Source organism: Dromiciops gliroides, chromosome 1, assembly GCF_019393635.1.
Source record: "Dromiciops gliroides isolate mDroGli1 chromosome 1, mDroGli1.pri, whole genome shotgun sequence".
NCBI classification, from domain to species: domain Eukaryota; kingdom Metazoa; phylum Chordata; class Mammalia; order Microbiotheria; family Microbiotheriidae; genus Dromiciops; species Dromiciops gliroides.
Window position 1 is genome coordinate 604,267,108 of NC_057861.1, and position 21,076 is coordinate 604,288,183.

General features: G+C 39.1%; 1 protein-coding gene across 1 annotated transcript in view; it reads left to right on the forward strand.

The window, feature by feature from the left end:
* SLC28A3 (solute carrier family 28 member 3) overlaps positions 1-21,076 on the forward strand; it is a 91,478-nt gene that overhangs the window by 7,863 nt on the left and 62,539 nt on the right. Inside the window, exon 2 of the mRNA XM_043977939.1 lies at positions 18,901-18,987. Coding sequence (XP_043833874.1) covers positions 18,901-18,987 — 87 coding nt within the window. The remainder of the gene's footprint in view (positions 1-18,900; positions 18,988-21,076) is intronic.

Here is a 21,076-nt window from a genome sequence, read left to right on the forward strand (position 1 = left end):
TTAAATGGGGGAAGGGATGAGAGAAGGAAAATTTTCCAAAGGGCTAAATGTTTAAAATAATAGGAACCTTACTAAGGAAGGAATTAGGGGGCCACTTCCAGGTCAGAAAATGAGGATTGTACATAGAATTGCTTAATATGCTAGATACATTAAATTTGACATGGTGGTCTATCTCTGAACCTTCCTGTTTTCATTTGTGTAATTTTTGGTGTTTTATTGATTTCTCTCTTTTTTTTTTCTTGTATCTCTACCACCACATAACAAAAGCATAGTCAAGAAAAACAAACTTGTTGTAATTGTTGTCTAATTTCTATTTTGTTTCTTTTCATACTTCTCTTGAGTCTTATATTTCAAAGTCAAATTTTCTATTCACTTTATCTTTTAAGAATGCTTGAAAGTCCTCAATTTCATTGAATGATAATTTTTTCTCATGAAGGATTATGATACTCAGTTTTGCTGGCAAGGTGATTCTTGGTTGGTAATCCTAGCTCCTTTGCCTTCTTTAATATCATGTTCCAAGCCTTCCAGTCCTTTAATGTAGAAGCTGCTAAATCTTGTGTTATCCTGACTGTGGCTTCATGATACTTGAATTGTTTCTTTCTGGCTGCCTCCAATATTTTCTCCTTGACCTCAGAGCTCTGGAATTTTGCCATAATATTCCTGGCAATTTTCATTTTGGGATGTCTTCTAGTATGTGAGCGGTAGATTATTTTAATTTCTATTTTACCTTTTGGTTCTAGAATATCAGGGCAGTTTTCCTTGATAACTTCCTGAAAGATGATATCTAGGCTCCTTTTTAGATCTTGGCTTTTCAGGTAGTCTCTCCTGGATCTATTTTCCAGATCAGTTTTTCCAATGGGATATTTCACATTGTCTTCTATTTTTTCATTCTTTTGGTTTTATTTGTTCAATTCTAATTCCTTTTTTTTTTTTTTTTTTTGGTGAGGCAATGAGGCTTAAGTGACTTGCCCAGGGTTAGTAAGTGTCAAGTGCTTGAGGTTGGATTTGAACTCAGGTCCTCCTGAATCCAGAGTCAGTGCTCTATCCACTGTGCCACCTAGATGCCCCCTCAATTCTAATTCTTAAGGAATTAATTTCTTCAGTGAGCTTTTTTACCTCCTTTTCCATTTGGCCAATTTTGCTTTTTAAGGAATTCTTACTCCTTTACCATTTGACCTAGGTTGGATTTTTTAAAATGTGTTATTTTCGGGGGCAGCTAGGTGGCGCAGTGGATAAAGCACAGGCCCTGGATTCAGGAGTACCTGAGTTCAAATCTGGCTTTAGACACTTGACTAGCTGTGTGACCCTGGGCAAGTCACTTAACCCCCATAACCCCGCAAAAAAAACAAAACAAAACAAAAAATGTGTTATTTTCTTCAGTATTTTTTCCACCTTTTCTTTTTTCATAATTTTCTTGTATCACTCTCATTTCTCTTCCCATTTTTTCCTCTACCTCTCTTATTTTCCAAAGTCCTTTTTGAGCCCTTCCATGGCCTGAGATCAATTCATATTTTTCTTGGAGGCTTTGAATGTAGGAGCTTTGACTTTATCTTTTTCCAATTGTGTGTTGTGATCTTCCTTGTCACCATAGTAACTTTTTATGGTCAGAATTTTTCCCATTGTTTCCTCATTTTTCTAATTAGAACATGCCCGAGGCCTGTATATCCTGTTAGAATTAACATTTGATCCTGCTGCTTTTTCAAAATTTTCCACTCCACCTAATTTCCCCCTTAGGAGGATGAGATATATAGCTATCAGCACTTTTATTCCTAGATTCATGGGCTACCCAAATGGAAGTGCATAAAAGATGTTTAAAAGATGTGTATTTAACTTCAGTTGTAACCAACAACAAATGACTGGGGTGGTGTGTAAATATTTGTTTCTGACTCTCCATGACCCCATTTGGGTCATGTTCTTGCAAACATACTAGAGTGGTTTACCATTTCCTTCTCCAGCTCATTTTACAGATGATGAAACTGAGGCAAGCAGGGTTAAGTTTCTTGCCCAGGGTCACATAGCTACTAAGTATTTGAAGTTTGATTTGAACTCAGGAAGACTCATCTTCCTGACTCCAGGCCCAGAGCTCTAGTCACTGTACCACCTGGCTGTCCCTTCTTTATTTAATCCCAGATTGTATACTGAGAACACTGTATATTTAAAATGAAGTATTTACTTGTAAATTGTTTGTATTTAAAGACATACTCTACATGACACTGTTAATCCCAAATTAAATAATAAACCCAAGTAAAATTGTATTTCCTTTTGAAGTAATACAAGATGGTTCATAAGTTACTCTCCTAAAATAACTGATTGCTTAGAAATTCTTTTCCTTATAACCAAATGGAAGGTGATTCCAATTTTAACCTTACTAATAGATTTATATCTTTGTCCCACATGTTCCATAATATTTTTTTTAATTTAATTTTTTTTTTTGCGGGGCAATGGGGGTTAAGTGACTTGCCCAGGGTCACACAGCTAGTGTCAGGTGTCTGAGGCTGGATTTGAACTCAGGTCCTCCTGAATCCAGGGCCGGTGCTTTATCCACTGCGCCACCTAGCCGCCCCCATGTTCCATAATATTTTGAGCTATTTCATCCTATTCTAGCAGTGCAGAGGTGCTGGTATATTGCAATAAGATTCATTATATTAAAAGAAATTACAGCTTTACCTGCCCAGGTTAGAGAGATTTGCTATGAAAGGAAGAAGCAGAGATATAATAACAGCATCAAAACTGGTCTTTCAGGCCTGAGAGCACAGAATGACTAAACATGCAGCAAAGTTCTATATTATTCACAAGGTATCATAGCTAGGTTCATGTGGGAAATAGCACAATGGGGAGACCAGGTCATAAGGATTCAAGCTTACTCCAATCTTTCCTTGGCAAAGACCATCCACCTATAGCAGTTCTCAGGCTGCGTTCCCTTGAGGAGCTATAGTGGCATTTCCCTGGAATGGTGGAATGGTGGATTGACTAAACAATTATTATTTTTTTTTTTTTGGTGAGGCAATTGGAGTTAAGTGACTTGCCTAGGGTCACACAGCTAGTAAGTGTTAAGTGTCTGAGACCAGATTTAAACTCCTGATTCCAGGGCTGGTGCTCTATCCACTGCACCACCTAGCTGCCCCTACTTAATGATTATTTAGACAATTATACATAAATTCAAAACTCAGAAAAATGATCAGGTTATAGTCCCATATGAAGCTTCACCTCAGATAGAAAAGTTTCACTAGCACAGGACTAGATAGTTATTACTTTTATGTTGTTGCAATAAATTAGTTAGCAATTAGTTTATTAGACCTTTCCAAAAATCACTCTACATCCTTTTCTTTTTCCTCTCCAGTTAAAACTTATCAAATCAATCACTATAAATTAAGAAAATAATTAAGATTCTGGAATTCCACATAGTGAATATGTGATCATTTAGTCAAAAAATCCAGGGGGCAGCTAGATGGCGCAGTGGTTAAGCACCGGCCCTGGATTCAGGAGTACCTGAGTTCAAATCCGACCTCAGACACTTGACACTTACTAGCTGTGTGACCCTGGGCAAGTCACTTAACCCCCGTTGCCTGAAAAAAAAAAATCCAGGAAATCACTGGCTAATTTACTGCAAATTGACAAATTCCTAAGCTATTACTTTTATATATATATAAAATCAACCCATTAAGGCAAAATTCTTTAAGACTGGAGTCTGAGACTAAGTTGGCTTAAGATATAACTTCAATATATCTTATTCATTAGCATATAACTTCATAATTTTCTATGGTCAAATAATCTTTTTTTGTGTGTGTGAGGCAATTGGGGTTAAGTGACTTGCCCAGGGTCACACAGCTAGTGTCAAGTGTCTGAGGTCAGATTTGAACTCAGGTCCTCCTGACTCCAGGGCTGGTGCTCTATCCACTGCACCACCTAGCTGCCCCTTAGTCAAATAATCTTAGAAGAAACTTATTCTACTAAAAGCAAACTTGTAAATTCCTTTCTACTTTTAAAAAGAGTGGAATTTCACAAAATTGAGCAATTTCTGGCAAAAGACTAACAAGGTTATCCCAAGAAACTTGGCAGGTTTACTAATAAGGAGATTTTGCAAGGTCTCTCCTTCTCCTTCTTCCCCACACAGTAAATAATTATTGTTCTTCCCATTTAAGATATAACCAGTTACCTTCATGGGTTTTAACATTATAACAATAAGCAACAACTTAATTAAAAATTAAAAATTTCATGGAATCTAAACCAAAAGAAGTAAATTTTCTTAACAGAATTTCTCATGCAATGGTTTCCCAGAATTTACAATACCGGAAAATTTAGAAACACAATAACATTCACAATTTCATGAATTTAAAACATGAAACAAAATTGACTAGTCAGATGATATCAAATAAGTTGAATGCATTTCCAAATTATCTTACATAGAAAATCATTCATTTTATGATCTTTAGCATTTTATACTACTCACATATATAAACCCAATATAGACTAACCCAGTATGTGGCAATTCTATTCAATTAAAGAAAAAATAATAGTTAATACTTATATGATGCTTACAATATGCCAGATATTTTGTTAATCACTTCATAATCAACGACTCTGGGAGGTGCTATTTTTATCACCATTACAGATTAGTAAACTGAGGTAAACAAAGATAGGGTTACTTGCCTAAAATTCCACAGCCATCAAATTTACAGAGACTCAAATTTTAATTCATATTTTCCTCAATCTATCTTTTTCAGCATTTTGCCTTAATGCCAAACAGCATTATAATTTAGTTTTAGGACAAACCTTTACCACATCAAATCTGGATTTACAATTACAATTTACAATTAAAAATCAATCTCAATTTTCCCGAGGGCCATGTACTCCCACTATAGGACCCTCTCTACTCTTCAGTTAGTCTACTTGCCAAAGATTTAACAGTCTTATATTCTCATCCCCCTCTTTAAGGGTCAATGATCATTTTATACTCCTCACAAAACAACTAAAATATACTCTTCTAATGGCTTCTATATCATAAAGAAGAGCCACATAATGTTTCTCATATTTTTATCTCAAGAGATCAAAAACCTCTCTCAAATATCTCTTTGCAAAACTCCAAATCCCAAACTCCATTCACTTGTATGTGTCAAGTGACTAAGGCTGAGTTTTGCTGAGTAGGTGATTCTTGGTTGTAATCTCATTTCCTTTGCCCTTTGGAATATCATATTCCATGCCCTCTGGTCCTTTAATGTAGAAGCTGCTAGATCTTGTGTTATCCTGACTGGGGCTCCACAGTACTTGAATTCTTTCTTTTTGGCAGCTTGCAATATTTTCTCCTTGACCTGAGAGCTGTGGAATTTGACTATAATATTCCTAGGAGTTTTCTTTTTGGGATCTCTTTCTGGAGGTGATCGGTGGATTCTTTCAATTTCTATTTTACCTTCTTCTAGAATTCCAGGGCAATTTTCCCTGAGAATATCTTGGAAGATGGTGTCTAAGCTCTTTCCTTGATCATGGTTTTCAGGTAGACCAATAATTTTCAAATTATCTCTCCTGGACCTATTTTCCAGGTCGGCAGTTTTTCCCAGAAGATATTTCACATTGCCCTCTATTTTTTTATTCATTTGGATTTGCTTTATTGTGTCTTGGTTTCTCATAAAGTCACTGGCTTCTATTTGTTCAATCCTAATTCTTAGGCAATTATTTTCATCAGAGAGCTTTTGTACCTCCTTTTCCATTTGACTTTTCAAGTTGTTGACTTTTTTCTCATATCTTTCCTGCATCACCCTCATTTCTCTTTCCATTTTTTCCTCTACCTCTCTAACTTTATCTTCAAAGTCCTTTTTGAGCACCTCTATGGCCTGAGACCAATTTGTATTTTTCTTGGAAGCTTTAGATATAGGGGCCCTGATGTTGACATCTTCCTCTGAGGGTGCCCCTTGGTCTTCCTTGTTACTGAAGAAACTTTCTATGGTCCTCACCTTTCTCTGTCTGCTCATCTTGACTTTCTTTTACTAGACTTTTAGCTCCTTAAAGTGGGGCACTGTTTCCAGGCTGCAGTATCCCAAGCTTAAGAAGTCCCTGGTGGTATGATTTAAGGAGAATCAGGTTCTTCACTCGCCTGGCCTGTTTCCTGGTCCTAGATGACCCCAGACCAACTTGCCAATCAACCAGCTTTGTGTGTTGTGGTTGTTAGTTCTAATGAGCCTTGCCCCTCCCCCACCTGGGCTACTTCTATTCGAGCCTACCACCTGGTTCTCAGGGGTGTAAAATCCAAGTTCTGCCTTAGCACCAGCATAGACCCCTGTGGTCTCTCCCCTGCCTAGGGCTCAGCCCACTCACCAGACTGTGAGCTTAGTTCCAGACAACACTGGTGCTTCAGCTGATTCAGAGGCTCTGGGGGTCTCCTTCTCTGGTGAGGATTTCCTGGGACTGGATCTGTGTCAGGGTGACTGTGGGGTTGGGCCTGACTCCTGTATCAGCACAGCAGCTCCCTCCTTCTGACCTTCCAAGCTGTTCTTGGTTAGAAGATGATTTCAGCACATTCTTCTGTGAGTTTTGCTGCTCAGGGCATTTTCCTATGACCTTATTCGGATGTTTTTTGGAGCGATAGTATGAGTTCGGGAGCTCACTCGCTAGCTGCCTTTCCAAACCCTTAAGCCAGAGGTAAGTGGATTTCAGGCTTGGACAGCCTGAAGTGTCAGATTTCTCCTTCTCTGTATGCTCCTTCTTCTCTCCCATGCACCCCCAAGTTACAGGTCCCATTACAACTGCTGCACTTCAACAAAAAATGTTTGGGTTAGTCTCAGTGACCCTCCAAAGTCACCTTTTTTTGAGCAAAAAAACTATGCTGGTTATGAGATCAATTAACTCAGACTAGGGTTAACTGAAGACTTGGACTGTTATCCCCAAGTCACATAGATAAGTAAGAGTCAAAGCTTCCTATATTTTGTTAAACCCTCAGAGGCTCACTATAATTCATCTTCATCACTGACTCAGGTTGCAATGGGTTTCTCTGACCTTCAGTCCCAAACATATAGAATGACAAAGCCTACAATGATCCAGGTCTTTTCTGAGACAGACTAACCCCAGGCAAAGACTGGAAGAAGGGGACAGCTTCATAGGAAACAAGCAGATTGAAATAACTATTTGTTAATATCAATCACTTATAAATAGGAAGGGAAGGGACTACCTTAGGGTAAAAAAGAAAAACAGAAATTGGGACAGAAGTAGTTGCCTCTAGATGTCTTAGAGATATTTATTCAATTAAGTCACAATTAATGAAATTATGTGCAATTCCACATTTATGTTCCTTTAGCTTCAGAGCACTGAAACATCAATAAAGAGGAATGAAAGAGAATGAAAAATCAAACACATCTTGGGTAACAACACAGATCACTTGGTTTCTTCCCTAGAATTGATTGACTTAGCCATGTTCAAAGAAATCCTGCACATCAAAGGCAAAGAAATAAACTATATTCCCCTTTACCACATCCCTCTCTGTGTGGGTTGATAAACTGTTATGTCAATGAATGAAAACGCATCTATTAGCCCTTACTATGTAAAAACCACTACCCTTTGTGAATAGTTCCCAACCTTACCCTCAAATAGGGCTGAATTGTCTTACTTGGCTCTTCTTCCTTATGCCTCTTAAATGTCAGTCTTCTCAAGCTCTTTATCTTCTGCCAAACCAGCCCCTCCATTTCTGTTGGTATGGGCCACTATTCTCCCCATTTCCCAGTGTCAAAACACTAATTTTTTTTCTCAAGCTCATTGTTAAAATCCATTACCTCCCAAATTCATCTCCTCTCTTCCAATCCCTCTGAGGTGAATTGTCCTTGATACAAAACAACTCAGTTAAAACAAATAAAGGACATGGTAGTATCTGACAATGTATGCAACCTTCCACTCCCTTAGTTCCTCACTTGTCTTCTAAAAGGAAATGTTTTTAAAGTAATTTATCTGAAACCAAGACTGGTAATTATAATTGTCCAGACCTCAGTTATTTTCACTTAGCCTCAAAAGAGGCCTTTCCTTCTAGAAAAGCTTCAATGTAACTAAAAGACACACATTAAAAAGTAGAGGAAGCATAAGTTACCTCCTTTGTAAAGCTGGTCACAGGGATACATAAATGGGAATAGAGGACTCAGGCAGACCACAGTAATCTGACTAAATGTAGGGTTGAGGTAGGTTTTTGCTAGAAATGTGAAGCTCAGTATTTTGCCTTGTCTCTAAGCTTTTGTCCCTCTTGTGGTCATTGATTCGTATTGTTAAAAACCGTACATTGTGTTCTTCAGAAGTCAGCTGGAATGGTGTCAAAAATGAATTCTATTTTCCTAGGCCTTTCCTCAGCACCTACAGAACATGTCCTGGAAGTTTTTACTGTTTCAACTTCCACCCTGGGGTCTTGTTATTGCCACTAGTAACTATGTCACCTGACCTACCATTTATTTCAAGCAAGTCTCCAGCCTTGCTTCACTTCACATTTCACTCCCTACTCCCTGGGGCCAGCTTTTCACTGAATTTCTTGCCCCTGTATGCTCAACCTGGAGTTCTACTCTCCACTCCCACCATCAAGATCTTCAAGTCAGCTCTGCCTTTGCTCCCAAAAGAGATATCAGTCTCCCCTATGATCCTGCTTACCATCACTGACACTCTTTCTGAAGAAAATATTCATGATCTGTAGGAATGGGGCTTTTGTGTGGTCTCTAAACCCTGAACCTCTCTTGTTTCTAATTAACCATTCTAATTAACTGAGAATTCAAGTACATTGAGTCTTACTGAATGTGGAATTTCTCTACCTCTTCATTCCCTGCAATGGATTTTCAGGCATAAACTGCAACTACTCTCATAGAGACTCTTTCAGCAATTGCTTATCAGTATTAGTGGCAGCTAGGTGGCACAGTGGATAGAGCACTGGGCCTGAAGCTAGAAGGACCTGAGTTTAAATGCAACTTTACTTACTAGCTATGTGACCCTGGGAAAGTCACTTAATCCCAATTGCTTTAAACATGTGGGGCCATTTCTAGTCATCCTGACATATATCTTGCTACTGGACCCAGATGGCTCTGGAAGAGAGTGAGACTGGTGACTTTGCACAGCCCTTTCTCACTTAAATCCAATTCAGTGCAGGTCATGACATCATTTTAATGTCATGGTCCTCTCTGAGAATGAAGGACAAAAACCAACAATCATGAATATTGCAATAGATGAATAAATACCCCATGAAAATCTTGTTATCTTTGGATTAACCCAGGAAAAGCCTGTGAATCTTCCTTCCATTTAGGTGAAACTTTTTTTTGGTCCTGGTTTCATTTAATAATAGTAGCTTCAAATTTACATAGCACTCTAAGGTATGCAAACTACTTTACAAATGTCATTTCATTTGATCCTCACAAAAAAGTCTAGTTGCTATGTGCTATTATTATCCCCATTTTCCAGATGAGGAAACTGGGGCCAATAGATCAACTGACTTGCCCAGGGTCACATAATGTCTGAGACAAGATTTGAACACAGGACTTTCTGACTTCTAGCCCCTACCTGCCTTAGAGTAAAAATGTCAAAGTTGATACAATCATATCCTCCAGTGGTATGTCCAATCATTGGTCACTGAATAAGGATCTTGTGTTTAGAGTAGCAATAATTGTGATTATTTACAGCAAAAAAAAGTTCTGCCACTCTGCTACCATCACTGCTGACCAGAATAGGTCACATAAAATCAAGGACCACTTTTATTTGTTCATGGATTGTCATGACCAAGAAATTCATCAGCAAGTGGCCAGCCTGCAGACTGATTAATCTCCCTATAAGATACTTTTTCTGTCATGTCTGTACTCTAGCCATAATTCTCCAATGTCTTCCCATTGCTCATATGATGAAGTCTATAACTCCTCAGTCTGAATGCTACTAATGTGTTCCTAATGTGTATTTTAAAATTCTAAATGTGGGTTCTAATCTGTCCCCCCAGTTTTTGGGGGAAACTGCCCAAAATTACTGATAAATTCACCAAGAATTTAGGCTTTTAAGGGTTTATTAAAAGATATAAGATAGTAGAGAGAAAGATTGAGAAGTAGTACTAGTTCTTCCTCATTAGTCAGAATACCCTAGTGGGAAAGGTAGAAATACATGAACCAGATGATAATACAGTTTAGGTGGATTTGGAAGCAAAGAATATCAATTAGCAGGTGAACATTCTTATTTTCCACCACTCTTCTCCATAATGAACCCTTTTATAAGCTAGACCACAGATGGCATAATCTTTCTAAGTGTGACCCAAGCCAAATTAAAATGTCATTGAGAAATATTTTACAAAATTAAAATATAGGAGCACATACAGTAGATCCCAGGGATCCTTAAGCATAGCTAAGTAGCTCCCTTTCTATTTGAATTTGAGACAGCTAAGCTACACTATTGCCAAGGGAAGACAGCCAATGAAAGGGCCTACACATGCCCTATGACACTCATTTGAAGGAATTAATTTGCCTTCTTTTCAATGTCCAACTTTTATCCCTCCTTGCCACAGGATCGCCTATATCCTTTTTTTTTTTTTTTTTTTTTTGGCAGGGCAATTGGGGTTAAGTGACTTGCCCAGGGTCACACAGCTAGTTAAGTGTCAAGTGTCTGAGGTCGGATTTGAACTCAGGGAGTCCTGAATCCAAGGCCAGTGCTTTATCCACTGCGCCACCTAGCTGCCCCTGCCTATATCCTTTTAAGGTCATTTATAATGGTTTTTGTAATTAGAAAACATTTTATGCACTACTTATACTCATACATATAGACGTGTATGTTCATCATGTGTCTCTCTTTTCTCTTTGGATCATTTGTGATTCTGATTTTTTCATACATCATTGTTTTCACTGATTCATAACCATTTGCTATCACCAGGACAATCTTAGTGTTAAAAATGGAGGGTTCTGATCATATCAGGGAGCAGTTGGCTCATTTAAAGCACTTTTGAAACCTAATCCAACCCCCTCCCTCTCTTCCTTCTATACAATTCTGGGCCCAGTTCATTTTTCCAAATAAAAGTATTACTTCCATCTAACAGCATTTCAAACTGGGCAATTTGCCAGTGTAGAGCCTGGCACACTAATATATATATATATTATATATATATATATATTTGTGTGTGTGTGTGAGGCAATTGGGGTTAAGTGACATGCCCAGGGTCACACAGCTAGTAAGTGTCAAGTGTCTGAGGCCGGATTTGAACTCAGGTACTCCTGACTCCAGGGCCAGTGCTCTATTCACTGCGCCATCTAGCTGCCCCCCATAATATATATTTAACAAATATTTTGGGCTCTTTCAACCTCCTTGTTGTGGCCTTCTCCAAAAATTAGTGATAATCCTTGTCAATGTCTTTAATTTTATCCTATTTACTTTTTCCATTTTAAATACAGGTTTCAACTGGGGCAGTTTTAACTGCCTACAGTACCTTTTTCTCCTCTGGTCTTTCTTCCAGTGTTGATTGTAGCCTTTATTCTAAGAATTGATAGTTTGTTTTGGTTTTGTTTTGGTTTGGTTGGTTTTTTTTTGGTGAGGCAATGGGGGTTAAGTGACTTGCACTGTGCCACCTAGCTGCCCCCATAAGAGCTGATAGTTTGGCTGCAAGCAGACAGCTGATTTAAGAAATTACTTCCATGAAAATAAGGAATTATTTCCTGTCTGATAAGATATATATAGTCTTTTGTTTTTCAGTCTTTTGAATTTATTCTAATATTTCTCATCCCACAGAGTCATTGATTTCTGTCTCTTTTCAGGGAATACCCTTACTTGGGTAAGGCCTACCACTTGATGTTCTAAGCTGCCTATTTACCTTGTAGTTCTTTCTTCCAGAAACTACCTACCTTCCTTTTTTCCTACCTTCCTACCTCCCCCCCCTCCACTTCTTCCCTCTCAATTCTTTCTAGGTTTTACTTTATTCCTTATAGATAACCTACTTTTTCTTTTGTTTTTGCAACTCTTATATAGTTACTCTCTTCTTCTAGGCTGGATTTTGGATATGTGTGGAATTATAACAGTTCTTTATAGTGGTCATTGTCTTGTCCTGTTTACTCATCTTTATCCATTTTTAAGCTGAAGCTTTGAGCCAGGGTCAGGTTCTATCCCTTGTAGCACTTTTGGATGGGATGGTTAGCCCTCCTCCATCCTGTCCTGGGTCACTCCGGTCCCTTTAAAACCTCCATCTCCTAGGATGTATCTCTACTAAAGTGCTGATGTTGTGGGCCATCTTGGATCTTTGAGACTCAGAACGCTGGATCTTTAGGCTGCTCTATGGTATCTCAGGGCACAGTGCAGACCTTGGAGCCCTTGGGTCTATAGTGTCCTGGTCTGAGCACTACCATATCTGGACTGGTTGCAACTGCTCCTGGCTTCTTCCAAGGTCCTTATTATAGATCTGCAACCATCCTAGGGCTTTCTTGTGGGAGCACTCTGCTCTTACTACCTCCAGATATAGAGCCTTTCAAAGTACAAGGGTCTTTGGCTGTTTGCCTGCCCTGGGTCCTGGTTTTACTTGGGTCCCAATTGCATGAATTTCTGTCTACCCTTTTGTGTAATTCTAGTATGGACAAAGTCACCTACAGCCCTTTCTCTTTCTTGATAATTACTAAGCCAGGCTCTATTCTTGGGGGTATTGCTGAAGTGAGCATGGAGGAGCTTTACTGAGCTGCCTGCCTCTGTTCTAGCAGCCATTTGGGGCAGCACTTTCCAACTCTTTAAAATCCTTGATTTAAGGGGCAGCTAGGTGGCACAGTAGATAGAGTACCAGCCCTGGATTCAGGAGGACCTGAGTTCAAATCCGGCCTCAGACACTTGACACTTACTAGCTGTGTGACCCTGGGCAAGCCACTTAACCCCAATTGCCTCACCAAAAAAATAAATAAATAAAAATATCCTTGATTTATAGGTATGAGATTTCTGAATAGTCTACAAGTCTTTGAACTCTTTTATTTCTTAATCCTAAACCATAATTTTTCAGCACATTTTCCCACAGTTCTCGCCTATGATCATGTTCATATCAGTGCCTGGTTACATCCAAGTATTACATTTTTCATAAAGGATCTTGTCAAATTCTTTATATAATTTTTATACTCCTCAATCTTCTGCAGTACATATTGGCACAATTATCTTCATGCATTAACCAGATCGATGCAAGACAAGATGAACTTATACTTATTTTTTAAATTTTGCCTCTTAATTTCAGTTAGGGAGAGGGATGTGACAAGAACTGTTTCTTCATGTTCCTATGATTAAATACTGCCATCTGAGGAAAAACAGCCCTGGACTCATCATTATGTCATGGTGGTAGGCAGAAGCAGGGCACAAAACTTGAGAAAAAGACACAGAAGAAGAGATCTAAAGCTGGCAGTGACCTTAGGCCATCTGGTCACCCTCATCATTTTACATTTGACAAAAGTGGAGGCCTGTTGAATTGGACTGACTTCTTCCAGGTCTCTCAGGCAATACGTGCCAGAGGAACTAGTATTTGAACCAAAGGCTTCTAACTCCAGTCAGGAAATCAGTCAGAAAGGATGGTAGTAAGAATGAGAAATTGAGTAGAGTCAAAAGAAAGCAAGAAAGGGTCTATAGGTCACCTAGTCTAACCTCTTCCCTAGCCTGCATCGTTGCACTTAGATATGAGTTTCATGAGATTAGAAGCATGGAAATGAATACACACCAAAAAACACAAACCACAGCTCTACAAAGTACTAAATATATCAGACTCTGAATTTAAAGGTTTTGCTGAATACTGAAGAGGTTGAGAAACTTCCAAATCTACTCCTACCCAACAAATCTGGTAATACTTTCCCCTCAACTGAATATTTTGCCTTCATCCCTGAAATCCATTTTACTTAGCATTTAAAATCTGATTACTCAGTAAATGCTTCTGGAGAGTTCTTTGTTGAATGAGGCCTAAGGAAGTTTAAGATAGAGTCCTTGACCTCAAGGGACTAGGTCTAATAAGGTAGTAAGTGTCAAGTGTCTGAGGCTGGATTTGAACTCAGGTCCTCCTGACTCCAGGGCTGGTGCTTTATCCACTGTGCCACTTAGCTTTAGATTTTTAAAATATATTTTATTTTAATTAAGGACATTCATTCAATTCTGACTTTTATTGGTTTCACTTTCCTTATCTGTAAAACAAAGGGATTGGACTAAATGACCTCTGAGGTTCCTTCTTGCTCTAGATTTATGACCCTATTGTAGCCTGCAACCAGATACAGAGCAGCAATAAGTCAGCAGGCTTTATTGGCAATGGTAGAGTAAGCTAAGTCAATCAAGGCTCCCCAACCATAACCGCACACACAAAAAACTTATTTGGTCAGTCATTCGTGACTGTCATGTCCAACTCTTCATGACCCCATTTGGGGTTTTCTTGGCAAAGTTACTGGGGTGCTTTGCCATTTCCTTCTCCGGCTTATTTAACAGATTAAGAAACTGAAGCAAACACGGTTAAGTGACTTGTCCATGGTCACACAGCTAGTAAGTGTCTTAAGCCCAGATTTGAACTTAAGATTTCCTGACTTCATGCCCAGTGCTCTATGCACTGTACTACCCTTTGTATTTCTAGCACTTAACTGTATTCAGTAGGCAAGTAGTACATAGTGAGATGCCCCTTAGGGTCAGGAAGACCTGGATTCAAATTCTGATTTTGACACATACAAGCTACATAATCCTGGGTGTTTGATACTATGGCACACTTAAGAATATAATGGCTGCCGGGGCAGCTAGATGGTGCAGTGGATAGAGCACCGGCCCTGGAGTCAGGAGTACCTGAGTTCAAATCCAGCCTCAGACACTTAACACTTACTAGCTGTGTGACCCTGGGCAAGTCACTTAACCCCAATTGTCTCACTAAAAAAAAAAATATATATATATATATATATATATACTGGCTGCCGTATATCGAAGGTAATTTGATAGTGAAGGAAGACTTTGGCAGCTCCAGGGTGAAAGAGATAGTTTATTTAAAGGAGACTGACTTACAAGAGGTTCAGTTTGTGAATTCCCATCCCACAAAGTGGGAGATGGCAGGCAAACAACAAATGGATCATCCATACCATCCCACCCTAAAGAGGGCCCTTAAAGGAGGGGCAAACAAGGAATGCAGGAGAGAGGCCAGGTGCCCACAAACACTTTCCGGGGAAGTCCCCACGACTGTCAAGGATGGGCTAACAATATGGCAGTGTGTCTGGAAGATGCCCTTGCACACATAACTCCCCTTATGTAATGGGTCAATGGGAGATCATATTTCCTTGGGTGAACCTGCCATAGAGCTACTGGGCAGGTCAAATGGCATCTCAGCCTCAGTTTCCTTGTCTATAAAATGAGACTATACATATGTGTGTATATCTCAGAGCAACTCTCAGAGCACTATCTAGTGCTTAGTCATTATAATAATGAGATAATAATAAACATAATATAATTATGCTCTATTATAATTATAAATGATTATATAATTATTATTATGACTATACCAAGCAACTTCTACAAATCGTAGAAAGTGCTGATGTATATTAGTGAAAGAAGTTTCTCCAGTGGTAATAGTCCCCTACTCCAATCAAATACAGTCCTGGACAAAAAACAATAATGACTGAAGGCTGCCAGAGCATAGCAGTTAGAGCTGGCCTTGGAGTCAGGAAGAGCTGGCTTCAAGTCCTACCTCTGCCAAAGACTGACTGTATGATCTTGGATAGATCCCTTAACCTCCAAGCAACTTTTACACTATAAATTTCAGATCAGATGCCAGTCTGCCTTGGTGCAAAGGTAGTGGGATCCTAGCTGTGTTCATCTATCCTCTTTCTTTCTCACCACTCTACCTACTTCTACTCCAGCTATCGTCCTTATCTCCTCCTCAACGCATCAGTTCTGCCCTTGGGTAGTTGGGTTTCCTTCCTCAGGTGAGCTTTCATTACCTAGTTGGGATCCCAATCTTCCTTGCCATCTTCACAACATGTTGCCCAGTATGTACTGCCTCCCTTTCAGCTACCTTTGATGCGCTGTGTTCTGTAATATAATATAAGCTCTTTGAAGACAGGGATTGTCTTGCTTGCATAGTGCCTGCCACATAGTAAGTACTTGTAAGTGCATCCATCTTTAGCTCTCCATAATAGTGACTGACTATATGTTAGGGTTTGTAAGATGCTTTATATCCAGAAATATATATACACATAATAGACATGTTTGATAAATGTCATCTGCTCCCCTTGAATCAAACTGATATGCTAAGGTGTCATCATGAGCTAAAAACAAGCAAAAAATCCACATTTTGCATTATGCAATTTAGATTTATTAAACAATGAGTGTAATCTTAATAATCAATGATCACATCTTCTATTTCAACAATTTCTAAACAACACTTTATCACTAAATTATAGACTTAGCAACTCTTTCATTCCTTCTCTCTCTCTCTCTCTCTCTCTCTCTCTCTCTCCCTCCCCCCCCCTCCCTTTTTGCGAGGTCAATGAGGGTTAAGTGACTTGCCCAGAGTCACACAGCTAGTAAGTGTCAAGTGTCTGAGGCTGGATTTGAGCTCAGGTCCTTCTGAATCCAGAGCCGGTGCTTTATCCACTGTTCTACCTAGCTGCCCCAGCCACTTAATAAGGTGGGGAAAAAAAAATTTCATTAGTCATTCTTCATCTCCAGTAGCTATGAAGGCTGTTGAGGCTAAAGGAGTTTGAAAACTCCAGGCTGGGACCTCTAGGCCAGAGGGATCTGGTCTCCTTTCATTTAGGGGTAGCCAGCAAGAATCCTGGGACTTGGCTACACATCAAGAGACACTCTGGGACAATTTTAGGAACCATCCAAATTAGAGAGATTGTGGAAGTGGCTTGTATACATATGTATGTGTGCTTGGCAGCCCCTGAAATTAGACCCAGTCCTAGTAGGTGTTAGTTATATGAATGTGCCCCATTAGTCCTAAGTACTAAATAGAAAGGAAGAAGAAAGCAAAGGGCCATAAGCAACCTGAGCTCTGCTTAAAAAATGTGTGAGTAAAGGGTCATTTTCTTTTCTTTTTTTTCTTTTTTAAGGGTCATTTTCAACCATCAACCCATAATCGCAATGCTCTTTGACCTGGGAGTTTGCAAGTAGGAAGGGTGAGGGGAGGGAGCCTCCAGTGGAGAAAATTGGGAGCAATGAGTAGAAGTTTATAGTGAGGCTGAATTTGTCTCAATTTAAGGAATTATCAAAAGCCAAACACAATGCCGAGTTCTCAAGAAGTATTAGTTATTCATTAAGCACTTACTGTGTGCCAAGTACTATTCTACAAAAATAAACAAAAATGGAGACAATCATTGTCCTGGAGAGCTTACGTTTTTATCGGCAGGGAGCACTATGTATACAGAAAAGTAAATATAAAATGCAAAGTTAGCATCAGGAGGGTGCTAGCCACTAGGAGGGAGAGATAGTACAGGGGAATGTTGGATTTAGAAGGAGAGGCCTTTCAGACCCTAAATATGCACTGCTCTGCCCCTTGCCGACTATGAACCTGAGCCAAAGGATTAAGTGTTCTCTAAGGTTCTTTTCAGCTCTAAACATATGACCCAATTCACTAAGAATCCAATTCACTCAGAATGAATAATACAACCTGTTTAACCTCAGTTTCCTCAGCTGTAAGGTTTCTTCCAATTCTAAATCAATACTATAAAGTAGGGAAATCAGAAGAGCCATCCTGTAGGAGGTATAGACCCTTAAAAGCTAGGGTAGGTCTGTTTATTCAGTCTTATCCAACTCTTTGTTACTCCATGGACCATAGCATCCATAGTATCTTCCTCTAGCTTGGTACAAGCTCATGTTCATTGCTTCCTCAAGACTAACTATCCATCTCATCCCCTGCTATTCCCCCGCCCTTTTTTTTGCCTTCAATCTCTCCCAACATCAGGGTCTTTCCCAATGAGTCTTGTCTTCCCATTATGTGACCAAAGTATTTAAGATTCAACCTCAGTATTTGCCAGAGCAATCTATCATAAACCAAATTGTCACAGGCTTTAAATGTGAAAAAGAGAATGTGAAACATTAAATGTGAAAGATGGTTTTCCATAATAATATACAGTGGGTTATGTAATATTAACAGTAGACCACATTCAAAAAAGGTTTTAAAAAATATGTCCTCTTGAGGGCAGCTAGGTGGCGTAGTGGATAAAGCACTAGCCCTGGATTCTGGAAGACCTGAGTTCAAATCCGGCCTCAGACACTTGACACTTACTAGCTGTGTGACCCTGGGCAAGTCACTTAACCCCCATTGCCCCGCAAGAAAATAAAAATAAAATAAAATATATGCCCTCTTGTTTTTATTATCTAAAGTAAAAAGTATGACATGCTAAGTAAGCTTCCTTATGCTATGCATGAAAGTAGTTCCTGATTCTGCCACCAGGTGGCAGGAGCAGTCAAGTATCCTGAGGACAGAAAAAAGGTAAGCTTTCTCCAAGGAGTATTTCTGGCTGATTCTACATCCTCCCTACTGCATCATAGAGCCTACGTGTATGTACACATAGGTGTACATCTCCACTGTCATACATTGCTACTCATCTGGTAAAACTGTTCATTTAATAATGTTAACCATAAATGTGGGTGGGAGGTCTTGGAAATTCTCTAATACAGATCACTAACTCCACTGTGCCAAATCTGAGAGATTTGTCTGGGGCACAGAGAAATGTCTACACAGTCAGTACTGTATGTGTGCCTGAAATAGCACTTATACCATGGGGTTCCTGATTCCTTAGGCCATCCCTCTAACCCCTTACCCATACTGTCCTCTTATTTGATCTTTCTTTTATCAATTCTCTTTTGACTTTTCATCTGATGAGTCATGGATATTTGCAGGTCAAAAGAAATGACAGGTTCTACTAAATCCCATGAGTCAGAAGGACAATTATTCTTTTTTTTAAAAAACACTGATTTTCCCTTTGAAATCTCTACTTTTCTTATATTTAGGAAGAAAATATCGAGAAGAGGAGGTCACAAAGATATTCACTGAGAAATCGTAATGAATATAATGAAGATAGTATAAATACCGAACAGGTATGGTTTGATTTTGTTGGTATCAGCTATAGTGTCTTACTTGGTTCCTAGGCACAAAAATAATGGGGTACTTAGTGATCTGGAAGAGAGGAAAGGCAGCTCAATGGCATTTTGAATTAGTCAAACTGAGAAGACCTATCTCTGACATACTGGCTGTGTGGCCCTGGGCAAGTCAGCTTACTTAGTGCCTCAGGCAATTCTCTGACTATAAACGGAAACTGTATTAAGGAGTTTTCCATACTGAATTCACAGGTTTATTTTTAAAAAGAAAAAAAAAAACCAATATATATAGGACAAAAGGAGGAAAATAGACACAGATGATTGTACCAACTTCCTCCAGCAGAAGATTAATGGGATCATCAGAGATCTAGAGCTAGAAGCACCTTGGAGATCACGTAATTCAATCCCCCCTTATTTTACAGATGAGGAAACAGGCCCAAAGAGGTGAATTTAAGAATGACCAAAGCCAGAATCTGAAAATAAGCAGGTTCTTTTGACTCCAGTCTTTTTTTTTTCTATTGTGATGACACAGTAGGAAAGATTTTGTTGATACCTCTCATTTTCCTGGGAATTCAGCAATCCCCCTTTTCCTAGTCTCCCAAAGCAAGAAATGTTAGCTTAAATTACAGAACGTGGAGTCCAAATAAAATATAGATCTTATTAGTGTTTCCAAGCATTTGATAGACTATGCAAGTTCCTTAGGATAGGACAGATGGAGGAGATAATAATGGTACTATATGGCATATAACATGATGGACAGCTAGGTGGCATAGTGGATAGAGTGCCAGGCATGGAGTCAGGAAGAACTGAGTTCAAATCTAGCTTCAGACACTGTGTGACCCTGGGAAAGTCATTTAACCCTGTTTTCCTCAAGTTTCCTCATCTGTAAAATGAGCTGGAGAAGGAAATAGCAAACCATTCAAGTATCTTTGTCAAGAAAACCCCAAATGGTCACAAGAGACACTAGTGAACAAAAAGATTTTGATATAGAGAGGAAGGAAGCACCTCAGCTTCCCCTTTCATCAGTGTCAGTATAAAGATAAAAACATTCAGAGGCAGTTAATACTGGTTAGAAAGAACACTGGCCCTGGAGTCAGAAAGACCTGAGTGCAAATCTGGCCTCAGACACTTACTAGCTCTGTGACCCTGAGCAAGTCATTTAAATCTTTTTGCCTCAGTTTCCTCATCTGTAAAATTAGTTGGAGAAGGAAATAGCAAACCACTCCAGTATATTTTTTTAATGGGGGGGGCATTAAGCATTTATTTTATTTTATTTTAATCATAAAAGTATTTTATTATTTTCCAGTTACATGTAAAGATAGTTTTCAACGTTTGTTTTCATAAGATTTTTAGTTTCAAATTTTTCTCCCTTCCCTCTCCCCTCCCCCCTCTCCAGGACAGAAAGCAATCTGATATAGGTTTTATATGTACAATCACATTAAACATATTTCTGCATTTACATGTTGTAATTTGAAGGGTTCTGAGGCTTGCTGCCCCCCAAATATTTTCCCCACGTGTCAGAAATAAGTGGATATTCATTCTTCACACTCTCCCCCCCTACCCCCCAAATTCCTGTATTAAAGTACAGATACTACTCTTAGAGGCAAATAGGTGGCTCAGTGGATAGAGCATTGGGCCTGGAGTCAAGAACTGAGTTCAAATGTAGCTTCAGATAATTATTAGCTGCGTGACCTTAGGCAAATCAGTTAACCTCTGTTTATCTTTTTTTTGGGGGGGGCACTCCAGTATCTTTTTCAAGAAAATCCCAAAAGGGGGTCCAAAGAGATTCCCTCCCAAAAAAAAAATTTTTTTTTTAAATGAACACATTCACCCAACAACCACATCAGTTTCACAGTAGTGAGTTGTAAATAAATAGGGAAGCAACAAAGATAATTTGAACATGTCCCTTCCTTAAGAAACTTATGGTTGGGGCAGCTAGATGGTGCAGTGGATAGAGCACTAGCCCTGGAGTTAGGAGTACCTGAGTTCAAATCTGGCCTCAGACACTTAACACTTACTAGCTGTGTGACCCTGGGCAAGTCACTTAACCCCAACTGCCTCACTAAAAAATAAAAAAATTTAAATTAAA